Source organism: Myotis brandtii, unplaced genomic scaffold, assembly GCF_000412655.1.
Source record: "Myotis brandtii unplaced genomic scaffold, ASM41265v1 scaffold123, whole genome shotgun sequence".
Taxonomy (NCBI): Eukaryota; Metazoa; Chordata; class Mammalia; order Chiroptera; family Vespertilionidae; genus Myotis; species Myotis brandtii.
Window position 1 is genome coordinate 159874 of NW_005354291.1, and position 27125 is coordinate 186998.

The following is a 27125-nucleotide window of genomic DNA, read 5'->3' on the forward strand; positions in this document are numbered from 1 at the left end:
GGGGGGGGAAAAAGGACACATATGTAATACCCTTTGTAATGCTTTAAGCAATAAAAAAAATAAATTAAAAAAAAAAACCCAGTGAAGCAAACTGAAAAATAGTCATGTACTATTGAGACACTCAGAGACACTGAGTTCAAATTCCACTATTTGTATTCACAAAAGTTTGAAAATTATATGTTGCATGTTTCTAATGTGCCAAATATTTTACTGAGCTTTAAAAAATAAAAAAATAAAAAAAATAAAGTAATAGTACTTATTGTTAAGAATATTTACATATGAAGTAAACCTTAGAGATTTGCATAGGAATGATAATAACCAAATCCAGAACATTAATTATTTCTTTGAGGAAGGAAGGGAAAGAGATTAGAGAGAGCTATAGAAGCTGCTTTAACATTTCAAATGTCTAATGTCTTAATCAAGGTAGTGAGTACATGGGTATTTATTAATGTGAGAATGCTATACTTTGGAAATGAGTGAACTATAACTGTAAGAGCCAAATTAGATTAATTTTAAAAACCTAAAGTTGAGTGAAAAAAGCTTATTGAACTTAGAAGGATACATACTTTATTGTACCATTTTTAAAGTAATAGTACTTATTGTTAAGAATATTTACATATGAAGTAAACCTTAGAGATTTGCATAGGAATGATAATAACCAAATCCAGAACATTAATTATTTCTTTGAGGAAGGAAGGGAAAGAGATTAGAGAGAGCTATAGAAGCTGCTTTAACATTTCAAATGTCTAATGTCTTAATCAAGGTAGTGAGTACATGGGTATTTATTAACTTTTATCTATACTTTTAAAAAAGTTTTAAATAGTTTTTAGTATAAAAGCAAACAAAATCAACAACAACAAAAGCAAAACCAAAAGGAAAGAGGATGGTAAGAGTAATTGTCAGTCAGTGGTATGAATTTTGATAGGTTTAAGTTTTTATTCATAGATGTGGTGCTTCAAATGTCATTGTGTTTTAACTAGCTAAAGTACTGATTTGCCATTATTTCTTAAGGAAAAAGTCCCTTGATTTCGTACATTTCAACCAGGAAGTTTCCCTGATAGCTTGAGTTTCCTTCTCCTTAACATCAACTATTCATGGCCAGTTCAACAACTTTGTACCAAGATAAATAACAAATCCTCCCTTCTTGGTATATGCTCTTCAAATATTTGTAGAGTGTTATCGTGCTCTCTTTTAGTCATCACTTAGCCAAACTGTGCAGCTGAATTCCTTTAATCTTTTCTCATAAATCAGACCCTCTTGCCTTCTAATCATATGGTTTCTTTTCTGTACGTTCCTTCTTATTTTCTTTTGGAAATAAGATTTTAAAAATAGTTTGCTTACTCAAGAGTACTGAAGTCATCAGTTGACAAAAAAAAATTCAGATCTCTGTAGCTGGCTTACGATCTGGCACCTTCTAGTTCTGTTAAAATAGCAAACACATTCCTGGAATCAAAATTATTATATTTTACTTTTTATTCCAATTTATCAATCCTTTTTTTTCTGTTCCATGTTCTGGACAGATGTTATTTGATTTTATAACAACTTTCACACAATTGTTAACAGATTCATACCAATTAAGTTTTAAAACCTTTCCCTTAAGCACTCTTTTTTTAAAAAAAAAAAAACTTTACTATTGGACATATTACATATGTCCCCTTTCCCCCCCCCCCATTGCAATCTTGATATTCCACACAATCGATAGCTTCTGTTACACAAAACTATTATTCATCAACATGAGGGCTTTAAATAAATATTAAAATAAAACATATATTTTGTTCCTTAATATGTGTTTCTTTAACACTCTAAAATTTTTATTGGGAAATGTAATATTATTTGTAACACACACACACACACACACAATTTTAACAATTATCATAAGATTAAAAACTGAAGATGTGCCTCATAGCTTAAAAGAGAGAAGTCCTCTGTGTGCCCCACCCCAATCATTTCCCTCCCACTGCCACCAAAAGTTTCTGCTCTCCAGAATTTGGTCTTAATCACTCCTTTGTTTTTCCTTAAAGTTTACCACTATGAATGAATACCTAAACATGTGGTGATAATTGCACAACAATCTGAATGTACTTAATACTATTGAATTGTATACTTAAAAATGATTAAGATAGTAAATTTTATGTATTGTTTATTATTGCCCAGCTTATTATCACCAATGTATTGTTTATTATTTTCCCTACATAGAAATGGATTCATTTTTTTCTGTGGCTTTCTGGTTTCATTCAACATTAAGTTTTGTGATTCATCAATGTTAATGCATGTAGTTCTAGTACCTTTATTTGTACTGCTGTATAGTATTACATTGTATAAATATCATATCACAATGCATTTATATATTCCACTGTTGGTGGAACTTTTTGCTTGAAAAACAATATTTCTATGAATATTTTTCAAGTGCACATGTGCAGGAGTGAAATTCTGTGTTGTAAATAACTTCTCCCTGTTGGTGGCATAGCTCAGCATTCTATAGTATCTTGATGAAGGTAATTTAAAAATTCTATGCTTAGTAGGGTTTTTTATATATTGTGTGTTAAAATCTGTGTATATTCCAGATCATAAATATATTTTTCTACATATTATTCTAAAGTATAAAGTTACTCTTAACATTTAATTATTTCATCTGTAATTGTTGCACAATGTTTACCATTATCTGTTTCCATAAATAAAGGTTAACAAGGCTAAAATCCAAAATCGGATAGAGATGTGTTTTCCCCAAGAGATTCTAAAGAACAAATATCTGAACTTAGGGTTGGGGGGAGGTTGAGGTGAGAAAGTCCAGAATACTGGTTTGGGGGTTAGAACACTTGGACTCTAATAAAAATTCTACTGCTAATTATCTCTGAGACTGAATAATTAAATTAACTTATCTCATTTATTTAATTCATAAATGAGGAAGCTGGATTTGGCAATTCTTTATTCTCTCAGGGTTATAATAATTTCAATAGTTCTAAAAGTAGACCTTTCAAAATTTATGCTCTTAAACAAATGTGAACTAAAATCTCTAAAAGTTGTAAAAACTAGAAAATGTTAAAAGCTAAAATCCAAAATAATAGGAAATTTATCCTGACTATAAAACTATTTACAGTTTGGAAACAATATTTCTGCTGACATGTCTTGTTTATTCAGTTACATAATTTAAAGAGTTTACCTAAATCTTGAATTTCCCATGGGTTTTAGGATAAAGAATGAAATTTTATGGGTTCCTATTTTATTATAACTGTGTTTTTAATAATGACTTTATTTATTTTCATTTTTCTAAATTATAGGGTGGCTTCACTCGTAAATATTCACTTAGCTCAAAAACTGGAACCCTTCTTCCGGAATTCCCCAGTGCTCAACACCTTGTGTACCAAGGATGCATTTCTAAAGAAAAGGTATCAATGAAAGCTACTTCTCTATTGATTTTCTGATAGGTTGGTTCCATATCTCACTTTGCTAGGAATTTCATGCCACTTGCAGGAAGCAGTCAGAAATCTGCATACTCAAACATAATGGACTGATTTATAGAAGGGACAAGTGTTTACTAACATCGATCAAACACTTTCCAATTAATTATTTACCATCTCCATGATAGTACATAATCAGAAGTTGGTAAAATAAACATTACAAGACTAAAGATTGTTTTTTATTTAAAGCTCAGTATGAAGGAAGAAAATACCAGAATGCATCCATCACATGCAGGTTTTAAATAATAAGCTTTATGTTTGGGGTGAACTCCATTTAATTTTTGTAAAGAGTTCTCAAGCATTTCTCCAGAACAGAATCTGTTCCTAGCACTGAGGGGAGGTACCTAGATGAATGCAAGGCCATGCACTAGATGGTGGCAAAGTTTCTTTTCAATTCTAAAATTCTTGGTTCTCTGGCATTTGCAAGTTATTTTGAAAGTTAAGGAAGAAAAACTTTTCATAGGATTCAGTTTGTAAATGATCTTCAACATGTAATAAAATGTGTGGCTAAATCCTCCTCTATTTCTGAATTTCTGAAGTCATTTTTATATACCTACTAGCTGACTAATAGCAGGATCTATTTTTAAATCAGGGCATAATTTCTACATTCTTTTTTAAACCGGAGTTCATTTTTCATTAGCATTTGAGGAAAACACCTTTGGTCATATTTTGAGGTGCAAAGATAGAGGAATATGATGAAGTAATGCCCAATTGTGTTACTGTAGAAACCAGAAATGAAAATAACACATTAATAAGAAAACTACTGGTAGATAGGTAGACATGCACAGTAACTTCTGATGACACATACTCTGCCAGTTAAGAATAGGTGAAGTATTGAAGGTTATTCTCAAATGCTGATTCCAAGCAAATCTCCTGAAGTGTGTCCACTTCCTACTATTCTCCGCTCCCATCATTTTTACCTCATAGATGTAATGTGTGATATTATGGCTTCAGATCTAAGATAGCTCCAGTAAATGTTAACATGTGGCAGTTTGTAAATGGGGGAACCTGTGGAAATCAGTGGGACAAACACAGTTCTTTGGGGGAGGGTATGGCTGAGCACCTTGTGGCTTCAGATCTAAGATAGCTCCAGTAAATGTGAACATGTGGCAGTTTGTGGGGAAACCTGTGCAATCAGTGGGACCTCAGGGAACACAGTTCTTTGGGGGAGGGTATGGCTGAGCACCTTTGTGGAGAGGATTCCTACATATTGTAAAGACCTTGCTGTGTAAATATACCTGATGAGAGAGAAAGGTGGGGAGAGAGCAACAAAGAAAAAAGAGAAGTGAGGGACGTATTCCAATAGTTCATTTCAGTTTCTCTGCTGGCCCCCAAGGAATTCCCTACTGTCAATTTGAAAAACTGGTCTGTAGATCATTATCTCACTCAGGTATCAAGGTGCTTACATAACCCCTGGTTTCTAAGTCATTCCCATTGGTCCCCATCATGAGCACCAGGGACTAGCACCCATTTTGTCCCTTGAGGGCCCTGAGCCCTGCCTTTCACCTTCTTCACCAGTAGCCAAGTTCCCCAGATAACTTCACAGTTCCTAGAAAGAGGGGTGGGCGGAAGCTCAGCACCTGCTTTCTTGAGACAGAAAGGATGGGACTGCCCATTGAGAAGTTGACTCCACTGAGGGGTGTTAGCTGAAGCTGAGGGACCTGATTTCTGCCTCATCATACTGTCACTCAAGGCAATTGCTACCCCCATCACATTCTCACTGACTTTACTGGAGATAAAACTTGCCTTTGTTCCTGCATCTATTCTCAGAAAATCAAGCAAAATTATGTTTATAAAGAATGCAAAGTATAATACAATGAAAATTTGTTGTCCTAAGACTATAATAATAAAAGCGTAATATGCTAATTAGACCGGCCAGCCGAACGACCTTCTAGACGTCATTCCGGACGTCCTTCTGAACAAAGCTGTGGCAGCAGGGGCTGAGGCAGAGGCGGTTAGGGGCAAGCAGTTAGGGGTGATCAGGCAGGCAGGCAGGCGAGTGGTTAGGGGCGATCAGGCAGGCAGGCGAGTGGTTAGGGGCAATGAGGCAGGCAGGCAGGCAGAGTGGTTAGGGGCAATCAGGCAGGCAGGCAGGTGAGTGGTTAGAAGCCAGCAGTCCCAAATTGCAAGAGGGATGTCCAACTGTCGGTTTAGGCCCGATCCACCGGACTCTGCGTGATTGGGCCTAAACTGGCAGTTGAACATCCCCCGAGGGGTACCAGATTGCGAGAGGGTGCAGGCCAGGCTGAGGGACCACCTTACCCCCCGTGCCCCATAGTCAGCATACCTCCTTGAAGGGAGATTGGTAATTTGCATGTCATCTTTATACAGTTTGAGCTAATCCTCCAAAAATGTGTGCTGTACTGGGCTGCAGGGATCAAGGTTGTAGAGCAAAGGGTTAGATAGGAAATCCCCATCACTGTCACCACCCTAGATACTATGGGATAAAAATAGCTAATAGCGCTCAATTTCTTAACATGTATTATGGATTATTCCAACCACTTTCCATGTGTTAATTCATCTAGTCCTCATGTCGATCCTATTTGATTTTTTTTTATTTATTTTTTTTTAAATTAAATCTTTATTGTTCAGGTTACATTTGTTCCTCTTTTTTCCCCCCCCCATAGTCTTTTAGTTGTATTTTTGAAGTGGTTGTTTGCGGCAGCAGTCTGCGGTGTTTACCTATGCCGCCATCTTGGTCTCTCGATCCTATTTGATTTTTATTGTTATCATTATATCCACTTTACAGATGAGGAAATAAAAACACACACATGTTAAGTGTCTTGCCTAACGTCACATAGTAAGTGGCAGATTAGAACTGACATTCAAATCTGGGTAGTCTGTGGGCAAAGTTCACACCTTTAACCTCTAAGCCATGCTCCTGTGCACATAAACTACACAACTGGTAACAGTAGGGACATTTCTAGCTTATCAAATGGTTTTGAATTTGAATATTTGTAAGTTGCTAGAATATTATCTAGTTCTAACCCATTCCAAATTTTAGATTATGTTTAAAACTTTATGCAATATAAATATCTGTGGTAACATGGAAATAGAGACTTTTCATGATAGAGACTCAATACCCAGACTTTTTTTGGGTGAAGGAGTCATTTGATATTATTACTGATTTTAGGTAATATTTAGTAAAGTGTTACTATATACCAGCACTGTTCTATGTGCATCACATCTTACTTCATCTTCTTAGCACCATATAAGTGATATGTTATTACTACTCTACATAAAGACAAAAGCCTGAGGTTCAGAGACTGAGGAACATGTGCAGAGTCACACCTGGTAAGAAGTGCAGTGGCGCTGGACGCTCAGGTTTAACTGACTCAAGAACTGAACCTGGAAACCACTCCACCACACTGCCCAAGCACCCACTTAATAAAACTTAAAGGTGAAGAGTTGGTGTGTTTTACCATTTCACCCTTATTTCTCCAATCAGAGGTAATTTTCTTATTGAGCAGAAAGTCACCATGGTGCCTTGGCCTGTATGTCTCTGCAATCACCTTTATCGTTGTTTTATGGTACTGTTCTATGATTATATAGTGCTTGCCTTTCTCCCTTCACAAGGCAGTAAGCTCCCTGAAATAAGAATTTTTCCTTTATTTTTTGATTCCTCAGCATTGAGCGCAATGCCTGGTATATGCCAGGAGCTTAATAAATGTGTGTTGAATAAATGAACAAATGAAGGCAGTGTTGAAAGGATGCTGTGGTTAAGCTTTTTCTTCCTTGGAATAGGTTGATACCCTCATAATGATGTACAAAACTCACTGCCAATGCATCCTGGACAATGCAATTAATGGGAACTTTGAAGAGGTAAGGGTAACAAAAATGCTTTGCTGACCATACTATAAATATTTTCTTGTTCTGTTCTTTATATGAGTTGAAGCAAAAATCATAATGTACATACTCTTTGCTCTGCAACTAGATCCAGCATTTCTTATTACACTTCTGGCAAGGGATGCCTGATCATCTCCTCCCCCTGCTTGAAAACCCTGTTATCATTGACATTTTCTGTGTTTGCGACTCAATTCTTTATAAGGTAAGCTCTTTGGGCTCTTTTAAACACAAGCTATATATTTCTTTTAAGAGCATTCTATCTACATTTCTGCAATATATTTTTGATAAATTTGTTATTTCTGGCTGGAGAAACACCATTAATTTTTTTTCTGATGAGAAAGCAAGCAGTTTAATAGTCTATGTTTAATAGTATATGTATTTTAATGTAAGTTTACATGAAAACAAAATCAATTTTTATTTATAGCTAAGGATAATTCTAAATGTGACATACTAATACATGGGCACTTAGTTAATTTTTATTAACTGTTCAAGGTGTTTTCAGATTAAATAACAATGTGGTTGTTTTTTTTCATAATGTCAGTGTTTTTGGGAAAGAGCAGAATTAAGCACTCTCACAGGACTAATAACTTGAAAAATCTTTAAACTCTCTAGCTTTAATGCATTAATGTCATTTTTGTTCACAAACCAAATAAGAGTTCCCAAGCGTCTACAGAAGGATCACAAAGACATCCTGAACAAAGACAAGAGGAGCCAGTTGGCCTTCTAGCCAAACACTTAGCAGGAAGGGGGCGAGGCTAGCTCCCCACAGTCTGTTCTCTAGTTAGAGGAGCAGCAAGGTGCAAGCCAAGGGAGAAAACTGTACTGAAATCTGGGTACCTCAAAGTGCATTTTCTACATTTACCTACTAAATTGTCATTAAAAAAGAATCGGAGTTAGCAAGAAAACCCAAGCAGCGCCTTGTTAAGCATTAAGGAAACGAAATCCTCCTAAGTTATGAAGCAGAAGCTAAATAGATTCAGTCCAGAAGCACCTTTGCAGACCAGCTGGCAGGTGGTCTTGAGGCTGAATGGGGTGCCCGTAGTTTCATCCTCTGTTCAGCTCTCCCTCATCACAGGATGAGAGAATGGAGGAGTTAGTGCAGGATATCTCTACCTTTAGTTCAAGTTACAGAAGGACAGAGGAGAGTGAGGATTGTCTTATTTTGGGAGGTTGAATAAGAATATTACTATTTTAAAGGAAAAGACTTAGTTTGCACTGACTAGTTGTCTGCAATATTTAAGGCTTGAGAAAGTAACCAGGAAGGGGAGGGAAGGTGGTTCCAAGGGCGGGACTAAGAAAAGACCCGGAGCTCAGGTGCACACATTGACCAGTAGGATAAAGCTGTTTGGATGTCATTCAGCACCTCCAAGAATATCCTTTAAGTATCTTCCCCCACCTCAAACGGTCTCTTTCTTTGAGTCCAACACAAAGATCCTGAGTTTCTCCTGAAATGAACCAAGTTTCTCTTCTTCACAGAGAACTCAGGGAGGCACAGTGAACACTGTACATGGAGCAGTGTCAGATCCACATCCCCCTTTAGAGAGTGGTCCCAGCGTCTAGTCACTGAAACAGTCTGGCAAGACAATCCATTAATAACTAACATACTGAGCATAGACAATGCTGTGTCTTGTTTTACTGTCTCATCCTCAGGGAATGCGTGTTTTGCTGGTAGGCTACACAGGCCTTTGTAGATCAGTGTCTATCCACATTTTGAACTTGCTTCTCCTGTGGACCTCTTGGTCCTCTTCTCCAGGCTGGCCCACTAAGTTTGTTAGTCAGCCTCGTGGATCTGCACTGCTCCTATCCTATCTGGCTTAACAACCTCCTTTTTTCATCATAGTTTATCCTGAGCTGGAATCAGCACTAATTTCTCCTTCTATGACTTTTCATCTCATACATCTTTAGGGCTCAGTCTAGCCCTTTCTTTTTGGTACTCTTTCTGTTCTTATAATTAGCTCCCTGTACCCACTATGTTAGTGTCACCTGCTTAACCTAGTAATTGCAATGTTTTTAGATCTTCCCCTCCCCCTGCCTTTTAAACACACACACACACACACACACACACACACACACACACGCACACCCCCCTCATACATGCATTGCTTCCAGAGATAAAAGTATAAGTTTCAGAAATGAATTAACATGTTATTCTCTTGAAAGCTAGGAATAAAAGTAATTGGCAAATAATGTCTTTCTACGGAAATACTAAGTAAGAATTTATAACTCTCTTTTGCTGTGATTAAGGTTCTTACAGATGTACTCATTCCTGCAACAATGCAAGAAATGCCTGAAAGGTAGGTTCAGTCAATAATACTCACAATAAGCCTGAAAGAAATGATCTATATATTTACCCCTAAGTTTGCAAGTAATTAATGTTCATTGTGGAGAATGAAAAACATCTGTAATTACATTTAAAAAATTACTCATAATCTCACCATCTTCTTAATGTCTTAATTATTATCTCACAGACTGTTTTCTAGAAATAACTATAAATATGTGCATTTAAAAACCTAAACCATAGTATACATACTGTGGCAGTATATGGTGAAAAGTTTTCATATCAACTATATTTATTTAATTTATTTGCTTGTTATTTATTTAGTCAGCCTATATTTTAATTGAAGTCTGTTTAACCCCAAACTGTCTACTCTTTTTCTTGTACCATGTCTCAGTCCTCAACTTAAGCACCACCCCAAATATATTTAAATCTGTTTTATTTATATATAATTGGTAGATTATTAAATGATTTTTAAAGTTTTTATATGTTCACACAACCAACATTTGCAATTTTGAAATAGGGTCCTCTAATGAGCACATTTTTGATAATTTATCTGAGTTATATTTGGATTATAATAATATGCTACTAGAAACTAAATTACATATCTGAAACGATGTTACCTCCAATGTGATGGGCTCTGAAGAAGCTAAAATATGAGAAATCAAGTGCACACTTACATTTCCCAGAAATATTTTATAGAAAATGATTGAATCATGAGTTAATATCCTATATAATAAAAGGCTAATATGCAAATCAACCGAATGGCGGATGACCAATCGCTATGACGTGCACTGACTACCAGGGGGCAGACGCTCAATGCAGGAACTGCCCCCTGATGGTCAGTGCGCTCCCACAGGGGGAGCACTGCTCAGCCCAGAGGTCTTCAAACTACGGCCCGCGGGCCACATGCAAATACAAATATTGTATTTGTTCCCATTTTGTTTTTTTACTTCAAAATAAGATATGTGCAGTGTGCATAGGAATTTGTTCATAGTTCTCCCAGACTGTGAGAGAGTGCAGGCCGGGCTGAGGGACCTCCCCTCCCCTGAGTGCACGAATTTCGTGCACCGGGCTTCTAGTTGATAATAATTATTTATTAAACACTGTGCATGACAAGCTTTAATCTAAGCACTTTCCATGAATTATTTCACATAATTCTCATAATAATCTTGTGACATGAATACTATTGTTATTCGCACTCAACAGATGAGGAAACTGCAACTTGAGGAGACTGAGTATATTGAGCAAGATGATAAATGCCAGCCATAGGCTGACTTCAAAAGTCATGTTCTTGGAATCACACAATAATTGTACACCTCCATTAAACTGCATTTATTTAATGTATTTGAACAACTTAGCATTTAACACATTTAACACATTTTTTTTTCTGTAGCTTATTAGCAGACATAAGAAATTTTGCTAAAAATTGGGAACAGTGGGTTGTTTCATCCTTGGAAAACTTGCCAGAAGCTCTGACTGACAAGAAAATACCTATTGTGCGAAGATTTGTATCCTCTCTGAAGCGACAAACATCTTTCTTGCATCTTGCTCAGGTATGTTAGCAAGCCGAGGGTACTGAGTCATCAACTCAAACATGAACCTTCTAATAGTAGAGACTGAGGCACTTCCAGAGTGTGGGGACTGAGTAGACAGGAGTAAATGCATTGTGAGATTCTAGAACAGAGAAAGGACATTAGTGGAAAAACTGATAAAATTAGAATTATTTCTATAGAGTAGTCAATAGTTCCATACCAAGGTGAATGTCCTGATTTGGGTAATATACAATGGTTAGGTAAGGTGTAATATTAGGAGAAGCTAGATAGACAGCATATGGAAATACAGTTGGCCCTTTGTATCCATGGGTTCAACAACAGTAGATACTGAGGACAGTTGTACTCTGCACTGACTTTGAAAGTTTGTTATAAGCTTATAATTACTTCAAAATAAAAGTAAAAATGTAATTCGAATGCAATGTAAAATGTAAAACTCTTATTTGCCACATGAATCTAAGTAACAAAAATTAAGTTTGAAAGAAATGAGCCCATGTGATATTTAATGTTGTAAAACCCACAAAACCAACACGTTTTAAAACTGCCTTCTAATTTGGCTTTCTTAAATAGAGGAGAAAACAACAATTTTAAAATTAGACTACATGTCTGTATATTTTTTATGTGTTTTTAAAAATATATATATTTTTATTGATTTCAGAGAGGAAGGAGAGGGAGAGAGCGATAGAAACATCAATGATGAGAGAATCATTGATCATCTGTCTCCTGCACACCCCCTACTGGGCCCACAACCCGGGCATGTGCCCTTAACTAGAATTGAACCCGGGACCCTTCAATCCACAGGCCGTTGCTCTATTCATTGAGCCAAACCAGCTAGGGCATGTTTGTATATTGTTAAAGTATACTTTTCCTCTTCTCAAATGATCATTTGCTTTAAGAAGGTTTCTAGCTCCCTAAATTTTAAAAGACTAGTTTGGGGGTGGGGGTGAAGGTGAAAGTGGGCATAGAGGGGATGAATGGTGATGGAAAAAATAAAATAAGAAAAAATAATAATAAAAAGAGACTAGCTTGGACTAATTCCAGATAAGAAACATAATATCATAAAATCCTTATTTTATAACTATGAATTAAAAAATTCATTTTCAAAGTCCAGAATAGTTTTCAAACTCTTAACAGAGATGATCATGAGTCTCAGTTATTGCTTTTTAGTTTTAAAGTAAGAAAACATTTACGATAATTTTTCCTGAAGGAAATGTTTCTCTAGAAGCTAAAACGTTCCTTTAGATAGACTATCACTAAGGTAGTTTAGTGAATTTTTAAAAAGAAAAAAACACACAAACCTTTTGTATGCAGATTGCCAGACCGGCTCTCTTTGACCAGCATGTTGTGAATTCTATGGTATCGGATATAGAAAAGGTTGACTTGAATAGTATTGGATCTCAAGCCCTTCTCACCATTTCGGGCAGCACAGACACTGAATCTGATATCTACACTGAACGTAAGTCTTCTCTCTCTGCTGAGCAGGGTTTCCCAGCTTCAGCACTATTGACATCTTAAACTGCATAACTCGTTGTTGGGGGCTGTCCTGTGCATTGTGGGATATTTAGCAGCATCCCTGGCCTCTGCCCACTACACTTGATTCCAGTAGCAGCTTTCGCCCAGTTGTGATAACACAGAGATGTCTCAGACATTGCCAGATATTCTCCCCTTGGACTACAAAAATCCTATCTGCTTGAGAATCCTGTTTTTTAAAAAACATTTTAAATTAGAAAAGTTTTCTCTATTTAAAAACAGTTGTACTGACTCATTGTGGAGAACCTGGAAAATTTAGGAAATATGAAGAGGAAAATAAAAGTTATCATAATCTTATTGCCTAGATATTACCAAAATAGCAATAACCTGGAAATGACCAAAATGGTCTTGAGTTTTGTGAATTTTCTTCCAGTTTTACATTACAAGCATCCACATTTCCATGTATTGAACACTCTTGGCATCTATGGCATATGATACCTATAAAAGTGTTATCTCTGCACAAAACTGTTTTTCAAAGCAGAGAATCCCTGATCAGGTTTGGTCCACCTGACCGAGTTTACCAAGCCACTATGTGTGTCTAGACAACCAAGCTTGGTTTCCAAGGGGTAACAGCCTTCTATTTTTTCCCTTCATTTTTTCTGAAAAGATTTAAAAAAATGCAGCCTTATATAGGCTATACACCAATAATAGATTGCTCTCTGGGGGATGGTCTAATCCAGTGATGGCGAACCTATGGCACGCGTGTCAGAGGTGACACGCGAACTCATTTTTTTGGTTGATTTTTCTTTGTTAAATGGCATTTAAATATATAAAATAAATATCAAAAATATAAGTCTTTGTTTTACAATGGTTGCAAATATCAAAAAATTTCTCTATGTGACACGGCACCAGAGTTAAGTTAGGGTTTTTCAAAATGCTGACATGCCGAGCTCAAAAGGTTCGCCATCACTGCTTTATCTCAACCCTGCTTTCTGTTTCATAATATAAAATTATATTACCCTTTGAGATTCAGTAAACCTCAAACTCTTTAATAAAATGATAGTCTCAAAGTGGCCCTTTAAATTTTAGCATGATAAAAGATTATTCAAAGTGGCTCAAATCTTCAGTGCAGAATTTAAATTTTGCTAAAGATAAAGAATATTGCATAAGCAAGAAATCTATAAGCCTAGTTCATCCTTTAGCTTTCAACTAAGCCATTGAATTTAATGACAGCATTGGATTCAAAATGAGTAATCAATTATGTTGACAACTTACTCTTCCCTAGTATAAACATACTTATATAATACCTAAACTTATATTTCAATACATACCAAGATTACTTATTAAAATTTTGAAGAGTAAAGTACCAAGGAATTTTATTGTTCTCAAGATATGAAATGAATTCCTTTAACACATGTAACTTAATCTCCCTATCGTTCCCTTTTATTATATAATATTATTAATGATCTCTAGTTTTAGGTTTTCTCATGGGTTCAATGTAGAGTGCAATATTCTGCTTTTTCCCCATTTTATACATGATAGATGACTCTATCACGGTGTTCCAAGAACTGAAAGATCTCCTTAAGAAGAATGCCACCGTGGAGGCTTTTATTGAATGGTTGGATACTGTGGTAGAGCAGAGAGTAATTAAGGTACTTTTCAATACTAAATGCTAAACTGGCTGTAATTTCTTACTGCTGGGGCTGGGGTGACAGTCTGTGTGCAAAAATGCTTTGAAGAGTTTTGAAGCCCTACAAATAAGGCAACCCGAATAGCAAAATTAGGAATATGCCAGATTTGAGAGCACTGGGCATGGATTTGATTCTATTGATCCTTTTTTGACTAAGGACTACAAGACAGACACTATAGTAGTCTCTCTTTAACTGCAATTTTGCTTTTCGTGGTTTCAGTTACCTCAGGTCAACAGTGGTCTGAAAATATTAAATGGCAAATCCCAGAAATAAACCATTCACAAGTTTTAATTCTTCACTGAGTAGCATGATGAAATCTCTCACCATCCCACTCCATCCTGACAGGATGTGACTCTTCCTTTTCTTCAGCTACCCATGCTGTACATGCTCCCTGCTTGTGAGTCACTTAGTAGCTGGCTGGCTTAGCAGATCTACCCCAGATTTTCTTAGTAATAGCCCCAAAGTTCAAGAGTAGCGATACTGGCAATTTGGATATGCCAAAGAGAAGTGTGAAGTTTTTCCTTTAATTGAAAACTTGAGTAGAATACAATAAGATATTTTGAAAGAGAGGGAGAGAAGGAAAGAGAGAGAGAGAGACCACATTTACATGACTTAGTATAATTTATTGTTATAATTATGCATAATTATGCATTTTATTATTGTTGTTAATTTTTTACTGCACTTAATTTATAAATTAAACTTTCTTATAGGTATGTATGTATAGGAAAATCTTAGTGTATATATAGGGTTTGGTACTACCCGCAGTTTCAAGCATCCACCGTGGGTCTTGGAATGTATCTCCTTTGAATAAGGGGGGGCTACTATAGGCCTTCCCTATCAGTCAATAGAGTTACAGCTGAATAACATCAGTAGTGAAAGATAAACTTAGAAACTGGAAAGATTCTGGCCCTTTTCTAAAAAGCAAGTTTCCATAAATGCTGGCAGAAAATATGGTTTTAAGTATTTACATTTTTTTTTAATTCAAAGAGCTCAGTATTTTGTGTTTTCCATGTGGTTTCTTCAACTCTTTCTGTTAACCTTCAAGTCATCCATCATGAAAACAAGACAATGAGAACAAATATATCCATCACTGATCGGTGTTAGCCATTCCATATCAAGGAAACTAGTTATAGAGTAGGGACTTTTTTATCCTAGAAGGAAAACAGATTATCAAGCAGGACCAGAGAAGTCAGAGTTAATCATTCACAGAAATATACCACCCTTCCTTCACAGTTCACCTTCTGTTCTGTCAAAATAAAATAAGAGATAAAATATTTTGTAAATTATTTCATTTTGTTGTCCAATTCTATTAGGTAACAAACCCCTACAGAATAAACATCTGTTAACCTTAAAAACTGAAGAAAAGACAATGAGAATCCCTGGATAGATCATTTTATTTGATGAAACAAATGGCGTGCATGCCATCTGTCCATTTGTCAGACAGGTTATCTACCTCTTGGGTCTTATGTAGGGTCCATGTACTAATGAGATGACAGATTTTATAGTTCCATTTTATTCCTTTACTTTCTAGACCAGCAAACAAAATGGAAGGTCATTAAAGAAGAGGGCTCAAGACTTCCTGCTGAAGTGGAGCTTTTTTGGTGCTCGAGTAATGCATAATCTCACCTTGAACAATGCATCCAGTTTTGGTATCCTATGTGCTCTATTCAACTCTTCTAAATGAATTACACCATTTGTTCCCAGTCACATTTGCACCAATTTTTCAACATGTGGCACCGTCACTTCTCAATCTATATCTGAATATTAAGCCCATAGAGACTAGTAGTTGTGAACCTGGGTTTTAGAGTCAGATCACATATGGAGTTCAATCTTAACACTTCTCTCTGGCTTGGGCTTTACTCAAGCTCTCTGCTCATCATAGAAGAAGGCGAATATTCCTTTCATTGAGGTATATAGGGATTTGAGTGATATATATGATATATATGGTATATATGATATATCATATATATCATACCATCATTACATTCCATAAGGCTTCGATAAATGCTTTTTATTAAAAAAGCAAATAAATGGTAATCCATGCATTATTTTTCAAAGGCACTACTATTGTGATATGGCAAATTTTTACATATTTTTCAGGAACCCACATAGTTGCACTTCAGGAATTAGAGAGCAGCTTAGAAGACATGCTCACATGTTTCTGAACCATCTTTCCTGCTATGTGATATGTGAAGCAAATTGAGTCAAGCTAGCTTTTTAAAAAAGGAGACACCTTCTTTCTCCTAAAAATATTATCTTAGTTTATTGTTATAAAGTTAACCTCAGTACTTCTGCATTTGGTAGTTGCATTTTGAGAAATATTTACATTATAAAATAGCTTATAAAGAACTACGTTGTTTTTATTTAATTTTCAATGTAATTAAATAAATCAGTGAACTTGTATTGAGGGATGAATAGAATGTATTGAGTTTATTATTTTAACTATCCTGCTTACATTTAAGGTTTCTTAAAATATGCAACATTGAATCTCGACTTTTTTATGAAAAAAAGAAAGACTCTTTTTGGGAAATCTGTTGAATAGTGGAAAAAAGTTTAAGATTTTCCAGAACAGCTTCTACATGCAAATTACTCTTTTTCTTTTTTTCAAATTAAAGAATATTTTGTTTCAGGCTTTAAGGACATCTTCTTGATACTTTTTCCAGACTATGTTGGCCATTGTCTAATTATTTAGTACAAAGTAAACAGAAATAGAGCAGAATAGAGCTTATTCTCCCCAGGTTAAAGCTTATCACACTCCAATGTGTGCCCTCTTAAAGCATAAAGCATGTCTCACTTTCATCCGTATTTTCCTTTGATGTAATTAGTGGCCAAAGAGCTGCCAGGACAGTACACACAGTGAGCTGGGCAGGCGGGACACAGAAAGATTAGAGACCCAGGTTAAGCATGTTGGTCTTAGCAGGTCATTTAAAGTCCAACAAGTATTTGTTTATTTCAGTTGCTCCTTGTAAAGTATTGCGAGATGGTCACCAAGATAACTTGACTTCTCCCTCGTTCTCTTTCCTTCTCTTCCTCCCCCTTATTTCATCTCACAATGCCCTCTACCCATTCCCCGTCCATAAACAAGGTTCCTTCCATTTGATCCGCATGCTTCTTGATGAATATATCCTCCTGGCCATGGAGACCCAGTTTAATAATGACAAAGAGCAGGAGTTACAGAATTTATTGGACAAGTATATGAAAAATTCAGGTAACTTAAAATGTACACCTTGTTTTGCATATTTGTTTGTTTAAACCTAAGTTCAAGCATTTGTAAGCACACATGTTAAATGGGTTTACTAGTATACCAGTCTCAGAGTTTACCCCCAACACGTCACTGCTAACACGGTATACTGATATTAATGGAGTCCTGTTTTTTCTAGGGACTGCTCTTTTCCATAGAGTATTCAAAGTACTTTGAAGGAACTCTGAAACTCTGAAGGAAACAAAGTCAATGTTCTTAACTTTTGAAACTTTAGATAAGATTGGAGAGATGACTATAATAAAAAACCAAAACACTGTAATTCAAGACAACACATGTAGTATACCACCTTATAAATGGCGTAGAAATAAGTTCTCTAGTAGTTTAGAGAAGGAAGAGAACACATCTACTTGGGATGTGATGAATTCCATTTTGAAGACTCTTCATGCCAGAGTGGATTTTTTAATTTTTAAAAAATATATTTATTTTTATTGATTTCAGAGAGGCATTTTGAAAACTGTTCATGCCAGAGTGGATTTTTTATTTTTTAAAATATATTTATTTTTATTGATTTCAGAGAGAGAGAGAGAGAGAGAGAGAAACATTAATGATGAGAGAGAATCATTGATCAGCTGCCTCCTACACACCCCACACTAGGAATGGAGCCCGAAACCCAGGCATGTGCCCTGACTGGGAATCGAACCATGACCTCCTGATTCATAGGTTGACACTTAACCTGTGAGCCATGCCGGCTATGCCAGAGTAGATTATTTTTATTGCTGTTCAGAACCCACCTATCCCACAAGCATACAGTTAACTGAAACAAGCACCCAGCCAAGAGCCAGCTTTGTTTCCCATTTCTCATGAGCTTGCAGGTTTCTGATACAGCCCTGAAATATTTTCAGTTTCTTTTACTTGGGCTCCTCTACTGGTAATCTGGGAATGATGTTAACTTTCCCATTTTTAAAAACCATTCCAGATGCAAGTAAAGCTGCCTTCACTGCTTCTCCAAGTTCATGCTTTCTGGCAAACCGTAATAAGACGAGTGCGGTTGCCAGCGACACTGTGAAGAATGAAAGCCACGTGGAAACAACCTTTCTTCCTCTGTTATCCAGTCAACCTGGAGGCTTAACCTCTGCTCTGCACCCATTCCCTGCGGGGAATGCAGACAGCATGCCGCTCACAGGTACCCTGGGGAACAGCCGAGAAAACCACCTAGGCTTCAGTATTCATCACAGGGGGCTCTGCCTTTGTTTTCTTGAAATTGGTAACCTCCAGGCATCCCAAGAATAAAAAAAGCTTACCTTCACTGACTTTTAATAATGGTTTATAAAATTCCTATGGTTTTCAGCATTTGTTACTCACATTTTTAGCAATACTATTGTTAACACAGGCATCCCACTTTGACACACTGTCTTACTTATACCAGAAGTATAAATAATTAGTTATCTTCATTTGGTGGAAGGAAAAATTAGATTAGGTGTGCATAAAATCCTTAAGATGCTTTGAGAGTCAAAAAAAAATGGGCTGTTATTTATTTTTGGCCTTTAAGGAGACTTTAGTTCTCCTCCATTAAAAAGTGGATTTAGCCACTTTAGCATAACCATTGTAATTTTCCTCTTTGGTCTGGGGTAACTTTTGTGTCAATCTGAATGTCTAGTGGCTTGGATTAGCTACTAGATAATTTCGTATTGCTTTATGTCTTTTTTGAAATCCTTTTACATGGGCTGCTATTTATTTTTGGCTTTTAAGGAGACTTTAGTTCTCCTCCATTAAAAAGTGGATTTAGCCACTTTAGCATAACCATTGTAATTTTCCTCTTTGGTCTGGGGTAACTTTTGTGTCAATCTGAATGTCTAGTGGCTTGGATTAGCTACTAGATAATTTCGTATTGCTTTATGTCTTTTTTGAAATCCTTTTACATACATTGCTTCATTAAACACACAGAATTTTAAACCCAGAAGAGCCTTATAGTTCAAGGGCTTAATTCCACCAATGGGAAATTGGAGGCCTAGGGAGTCGATGGCATTTATAACTCATTGTTCATCAGCATGATGTTTTGAACTGGCTGCTTTAAAGCCATGTCATTTAGACTTTATTGCCCTTTTCTTTTACCCTAAAAACCAAACCACTGAACATTCAGCTTGTTTTTTAATTATAGAAAAGTGAGAACAGCAGACCCCTTTGCCCTTCCCAAGCTTGAGCTCTAACCATCTTTATACCCGTGGGAGCATGAAACCTCCGACTTTCTTCCATAGTCACTAACTCCTAAAGTCTCCACTGCTGTGACATATGCCTGTATTGTGATGGTGTTTTTAAAACCTAAATTTTTGGTGTTCTCCACTTTTGTTGTTTTGAGAGAGTAGGAATGAACCAAGTTGGAAAAGGGTATAGTAATAAATCTTTTGCACATTTTTAAAAGAAGTGGCCCATCTATTTTAATCTGCCATTAGTGAATACTTTGGTAACTTTCTTTCAGGTCAAATGGAGCTTTCCCAGAGTTCTGGTCATCTGATGACACCACCCACCTCTCCAGCCATGGCCAGTCGAGGAAGTGTCATTAACCAAGGTCCAATGGCAGGGAGACCCCCAAGTGTGGGGCCCATACTGTCAGCCCCGCCACACTGCTCAACATACCCAGAGCCCATTTATCCTACTCTTCCTCAAGCCAACCATGACTTTTATGGGACCAACTCTAACTATCAGACTGTGTTTAGGGCGCAGCCTCACCCCCCATCAGGACTCTATCCTCATCGCCCGGAGCATGGTCGGTGCATGGCCTGGAGTGAACAGCAGCTCTCCAGAGATTTCTTCAGCGGCAGCTGTGCTGGGTCTCCCTTTAATTCTCGGCCGCCTTCCAGCTATGGACCATCCCCACACAGCCAGGATCCACACAGCATGCAGTTTTTAAATACAGGAAGCTTCAATTTCCTGAGCAATGCAGGGGCTGCCAGCTGTCCAGGAGCAACACTGCCTCCGAATTCACCTAACGGTATTAACATTTTTAAAGCTTTCCTGGCTTTTGAGAGGGCAATAAGACAAACTAGACATCGAGTTCCACCTCTGCTGAGTCATCCCATGTAAACCTTCTGAAGATCATGGAATCTTAGGCATTTGGAGCTAATTTCTGCTGCATAAAAACATATCCTTAGTTCTTGTGGTTTTCTTAAAGTTTTACATGCCACCTGTGATGAAAAACTATTATGTCAAACCATATGTTGGAGACCAACCTTCATAGCCCCAGAGAAGATGCTTTTTTCTTTGAAAACATTTTTAATGAATTACGTTTTTCCCAGAGAACTAGCAACAGATCTTAAAGATTAGGACCAAAACTATGCCCCTGTTCAGCTGATAAAACTCTTTAAGGAGCTAGAAAGATCTGTGGACTTCTTCAGCCACCAAACTAAGCTCTAGGTATAGACAGTTCTGGTGCTTCTCTCCTAACCGTAGGCCAGTTCTTCTTTCAGAAACAGGAATCTATCAATGGAATTGGTATTTGATAAGTAGTGTAATTTTTGTGAGAAGCTAATAGTGCTTTTTTTCATTCATAGGAATCTTGATAATTTAGATAAGGGAAATATTAGAGAGATGTAATTAGATCTCTAAATTAATAATAAAATAACATGAATTTTTTTAAAAAAAACAGTATTGTGAACCATTCCATATATAAGCAGAAACCCAACTCTATGGTAAATGTAGATGTGAATATAATATTTACAGTATGATATCTTTAGGCTCTCTCCTATCATCTTGTCCCCCTTTGCCTTCCTGAAATATTTTTTTGTAATAAGTTAACTGTCTGTTCTTGACATTTTCTGTTATAGGCTACTATGGAAGCAATGTGAACTACCCAGAGTCTCATAGACTTGGATCGATGGTGAATCAGCACGTTTCTGTCATCAGCAGTGTTCGCTCACTGCCTCCCTACAGTGACATCCATGATCCACTTAACATTTTAGATGACAGTAGTAGAAAGCAGACCAGCTCATTTTATGCAGACACATCACCTTCAGTTGCATGTCGAACTCCAGTAGTAGGTAAATTATTTTAGTAGTTCTTGAAAATATTTTCAAAAGTTGTTAACCTTGTGTATGCAGTATTACTTTGGAGGGTGACTATTGAGATGAACTGGGCACTCATGTTCCTACAGTTGATTTGTCACTTTGGACCTGATGACATACATAGATAGATAGATAGATAGATAGATAGATAGATAGATAGATAGATGATAGATAGATCTATACATATAGATATAGATAAGATATAGAGATAGAAATAAAGATAGAGCTAGGGATATATTAATCCTCACCTGGATATTTTTTCCTTTGATTTTTTTTTTTTTAGAGAGAGTGGGAGGGAAGAAGGGAAAGAGAGAGAAACATCAATGTGAGAGAGTCATAACAATTGGTTGCCTTCCTCAGGGCGACACTTTAACCGCTGAGCAACACCAATCAGGGCTGACATTGTATTTTTGTATCTGCAAGTAACAGTTTACCATTTCTCAATATGTATGTCACTACTACTGAAACCTACTGCTAGATCTGTTATTCTTTTCAAATAACATACATGAGAGCTGGCATCTAGTATGTATGCAAAAATGAATATAACCTGTGAAAGGCAGTCTAAAAGTCTATAGGTTTTATGAGAGCAATAATTATATCTTTTTCTCACTCTATTGTTCATGGCTGGACCCAGAGGCAATGCTAATAGGTATCTCCATCAGTACCTTAAAACTATTCCAAGTTTAAAAAACTGGTAACTTGTGGTGGAGGTTACTATCATGTTCTCAATTGTATGTAAAATGTGATTAGACACCTCTGTAGAAAATGTTTCTATATTTACTGTTCTATAGCATACAGTTTAAGTAAAAATGAGTAAAACAGTGTGTTTTCCATGAAGTCCCATAGCATCTTCTTCCACCCAGGTTGCTGTACCTAAAAAGATCCTGAAACTTGAATTAGATGCATTATTAGCACCCAGCAAAGTGTCTGCCACATAGTAGGAACTCAAGAAATCAGAGTTGAAAACATACACATTTTGTTTCTAAAATTACTAATAAGGTATCACAGGACAAGTATATATTCATGCGAGTATCAGGGCAGAGTGTTAATGCGTACCTGAGATGGTTGCAACCTTCCAATGGAATGGATTTCAGACTAGCATAAGTAAAAGGCATTAACACCCAACCGGAGCATAAGGGAAAATGAGATAAATTCTCTCTCTCCCCACTCCGTGTGCTTTTCTAATAATTCAATAGGAAGTGCTTCTTCCCTTCCTGTGACCATCACAGCTGTTCCCTGAGCAGAGTCTAGCAGCTCATCTCATGTTATCTGCAGATGGTCATTGCTTCTACGTTACTCTAATGAAGCAGAAAATTCCACTTCAGGAAGTTTCCTCACTGTGAGACTGAAATGTACCGTGTTGCTATTGTTACTATTAGTTCTGTTTACTTGTAGAGATAGTGGTAGCTTTGATGGAACATAGCTTAGGTGTCAGATGGATTCTAAGCTCTAGTTGTCAGGGCTGGCTTACAAGTAAATTGCATACAGGGCTTCAGGGTGAAAAGAGGGAACAGAATAAGTAAGGCATGCAAGTGGAGTTAGCACCCACCTTATAGCAACTGAGTTTTAAATCTTGGTTTTTGGTGGCCGAGAAGATGGTAGTTAGAACTATTTAAAAAATAGCAATAAGCCCTGGCCAGTTTGGCTCAGTGGATAGAGTGTCAGCCCACGGACTGAAGGGTCCCAGGTTCAATTCTAGTCAAGGGCACATACCATGGTTATAGGCTCAATCTCCAGCCCTAGTTAGGGTGCATGTGGGAGGCAACCAATTGATGTGTCTGTCTCACATCAATGTTTCTCTCTCTCTGTGTCTCTCCCCATCCCTTCTATTTTCTCTAAAAATCAATGGAAAAATATCCTTGGGTGAGGATTAACAACAACAAAAAAGCAACAAGAATGCAGCAACCATAAATGCAAGAAATGCAGTGTTCGTGAGCCAGTTATTCTGATTTTTTTTAAAGAACCTACTATGTGCCAAACTTCATTCTAGGTGTGAGGATTTGGTAGTAATCAGGCCAGAATTCCTGCCTGTAAGAAGCTTACATCTTATTAAGCTCAGGGGAGATAAAGCAATGCATATATAAACAAATACATTGAAAAATAATTTCAATTCTTCTGAAGTCAATTAAATAGGGTAAAATGACAAATAGTGATGAAGGAGCTATTTCTAGATAAGGTGGTTGTAAAAGGAAACCGGAGGCAGAAAGTTTGGCGTTGAAAGCTGAGTGATAAGCAGGCAATGACATGAAGGTCTGAGGAAGCTCTAGGCAGAAGAAACAGCAAGTGCATAGTCTCTGAAATGGGAACAATATTGGGAAGTTCAAGGTGCAGAAAGAAGGCATGTGTTTCGAACATGGTGAATGAAGAAGAGAATGGAGTAGAATAAATCAGAAGGCAGACAAATCCCCACAGGGTTTATGAACCAGGGTGAGCAACCTGGGTTTTGTTCTAAGAGTAATGGGAAGTCGTTGTAACATTTGAAAAGAGTGAACAAGCTGATGTATTGTTCAGCAAGATTATCCTGGCTCTCTCTGCAGGGTAAGAGAGTGGGGCAAAGGTGAGGGTCACAAGATTAATTAGGAGGTTGCTGTGTTGGTCCAGGTAAGAGAAGATGGTGGCTTGAACTCCAATTGTGAAGGTGCAGATGGAAAGAGGAGGGTATTGGTTATATCTTTTGGAGGTAGAGTTACGTGAATTTAAGTTTGGTATTGAGTTTTCATTGTGAACTGTATAGAATAAATAAATTCTGGAAGAATAACAAGGGGGGAAATGGAAGAAAACAAGGGATGGCTTTGAGAAACCACCATATGCACTCAAACTTAGTATAGAGATGTGTGCTGAATGCAACAATAAACAAAGAGGTGTAAAGTGAGCGGCTCTTGCAGAGAAAATAAATGTCAATTTTCAATTGCTGATTATATTTTCCTTTACAGCATCCAGCTTGCAAACCCCAATTCCTTCCTCTTCATCCCAGTGTATGTATGGAACCTCTAATCAGTATCCAGCTCAAGAAACCCTGGACTCCCACGGAGCAAACGGGAGAGAAATGGTGTCCTCTTTGCCACCCATCAACACTGTGTTCATGGGAACAGCAGCTGGAGGCACTTAAACCAACAATGTTGGGTGGGGCTTAAACTCTAAAAATCCCTACTGCTCAATATTATTCTCTCAGACTCTCATCAGAGTAAAGACAATGGGATATGTGGTGACAGGACATTGTTTTTCAAGTCACTAGGACAAAACGGTGGACAACTCCATAGTAAATGAAGATTCCTGCAGTTTGTTTTGCACACAAATTGTTTAAAATGTGATCTCATTATTAATCAAAGTTTCAGATGTTATCAAATGGAACCAGTGGAGCTTTGAAGATGCAAACATTTCAACTATGAAGATTTAATGTTTCACTCCCTAATTTATTGAAAATCTGTGCGCTGTTCACATTTTTTGGTTTCTAAAAAAGAGAAAAGTTTATTTAATGCCTTTTAAAATACCTTTAATATATTAGGATCTCAGATTCATTGTTTACTATCGCTTATTTGACAAAAAGTCAAATGTGTATGTTCTACCTCCTATGGAAATGTTTACAAAGTTAAGACTTAATTCAATCCAGCCTCGACCAAAGTTGCTTGACTTTCAATTCCTGTGCATTAGTGCGATTATCTCTGTTACATAGCAGTATTCCAATTCTATGTAACTGGAGATTATAAATGCTTTCCCTCTTTATTTAAAAAGATGAGAAATAAAGTATGGAAAAACGTTTAAAGGTGTGGTTGATCTCAGGGCTGGGACTGTGATATGTCCAAACACCCTGGAAAGAATATTTCAGTCACTCAGATTTCTATATAATAAGGAGTAAATTAATTGTTTTACAAGTCTCATGATAATGACTATGAGGTCTTATAAGGACTGGGGTAGGAAACGGTTCATACTGTATTTTCAAGACAGTTTTACAATCCTAGGTTAGTTATAGAAATTTAAACAAAAACCTTCCAGAAAGGTAAACAATAGTGGTTATGGCATACAGGACGTTTTGTGCTTTGGGAAGATAAGGAATGATGAATTTATATAAAGGTTATTGTACTATCTCACTCAATTATTAAAATCTAAATTAAATCCTCAAGTTTGTAAATGGCAGAGAACACAACCTGTCTGTTCCAAAGGCACACTGATAAAATGAAAAGAAAATAAATTTCAGTTACCCCTTGATTATAGGCATTAGCAATGGCCAGAAAAGACTGAAGTGAGTAATCTGTTCACTAATTTTGAGATATTTGATTATCTAAATAAAGTATTCTGGTTGGAAAAAAGGTTTTCAATTAATTTTCTAATATCAAAATCTTATAAGTAATGCTTAATTTCTATTGATCTTGGTTGCATAATACTATGGTAAAAAAAAAATTTTCCATTATAAAAATAGTCTATTTCCAGAATGAGCAAAAATGTATTTAGTGGTTGTTGTTGTTTTTGTAGAATCTAATCCTGTTGGAGAGATCTCTGATTTTCCCCAAAATTTCTCTTCTAACATTCATTCAGTGTTTATGAGGATAAAATTGACCACTCCTTAGTTTGATCCTTTTACTTGTCATATTAGAAGTTTCTAGTAAAAGCCGCTCTATCCATTCAATAGCATGGGAAGCTTTGGACATAGATTTAAATGTACTTCTAGATTCCTTTTCCTATTAAAAAATTTATCTCAATAATTAGTTTTTATTTATTGAGTATTCTTAATGAAATGTCTTGGTTGTGTTCGTAGATTTGGTTAGGTTTTGTTAAGGAGTTAATATGTTGAAGGTTTCAAGAGATAACTCTCTTTTATCCCACATTTTAACAAATTTGTCAGCTCACATCGGTGATAACGCCAACAGATGAGGTCCCTCCTCTCATGGAGCTTACAGTTTATGAGGGACGGCAGACATTAAGCTAAACATTAACACAATTGGTAGCAATTAAGAAATGGTTAATTGAAGTTGTGAAAAGAAGGGAAGGCTGCTCAGAGAGATTATATAATAGAAGTTGAGCTTATGGTGATGCATTCAGGACAAGGGATCAGGAGAGCTGATCTGGAAGAAGCGACTAGCTGAGAGAGAAAGAATGAGTGGGGAGTAGGAGATGTTGGGGAAGGGAGTTGTGGGGAGAGGGGTAGGCAGGCAGGACAAGTGTTCAGGATAGGAATCCAGCAGGTAAGGAATCTGTGACTCAAAGTTAAAAAGATGTGTCAGAGCTTGGGGAGCTTGGAAGAGTGGTCAGAATGAGTCTAGCAAAATATTCCCGAGGCTTTTAAACATTAATGATGACCATAGGGGTTTGTTGATAAAACATGAGAAAGTCATATGATTGTGAAGATCTATAAAGTATTAGAAGACATTGATAAGAATGTCAAGCTTAGATTTTTATAAATCCTGATTTTGCTGAAATATTTTCATAATGTTATCAGCATTGTTTTTCTAGAATCCACTACTAAAAATCTTTAAGCTCCTTGTATGTGTTTAATGATGACACATTAAGAAAATTAATTTTATGGTTTTATTTTTGTTGAGATATTAGTTTTAGGAGTTATTTTCCTTAATGAGGG

General features: G+C 36.6%; 1 protein-coding gene across 1 annotated transcript in view; it reads left to right on the forward strand.

Moving 5' to 3' along the window:
* Positions 1–25306, forward strand: part of RFX6 (regulatory factor X, 6) — a 45400-nt gene extending 20094 nt beyond the window's left edge. The window contains exons 7-19 of the mRNA XM_005859095.2: positions 3279–3386; positions 7203–7280; positions 7393–7506; positions 9549–9598; positions 10976–11135; positions 12444–12588; positions 14145–14254; positions 15825–15942; positions 17379–17501; positions 18472–18678; positions 19972–20484; positions 21317–21529; positions 24487–25306. Coding sequence (XP_005859157.1) covers positions 3279–3386; positions 7203–7280; positions 7393–7506; positions 9549–9598; positions 10976–11135; positions 12444–12588; positions 14145–14254; positions 15825–15942; positions 17379–17501; positions 18472–18678; positions 19972–20484; positions 21317–21529; positions 24487–24662 — 2115 coding nt within the window. The 3' untranslated portion in view covers positions 24663–25306. The remainder of the gene's footprint in view (positions 1–3278; positions 3387–7202; positions 7281–7392; positions 7507–9548; positions 9599–10975; positions 11136–12443; positions 12589–14144; positions 14255–15824; positions 15943–17378; positions 17502–18471; positions 18679–19971; positions 20485–21316; positions 21530–24486) is intronic.
* Positions 25307–27125: the final 1819 nt, after the last annotated feature.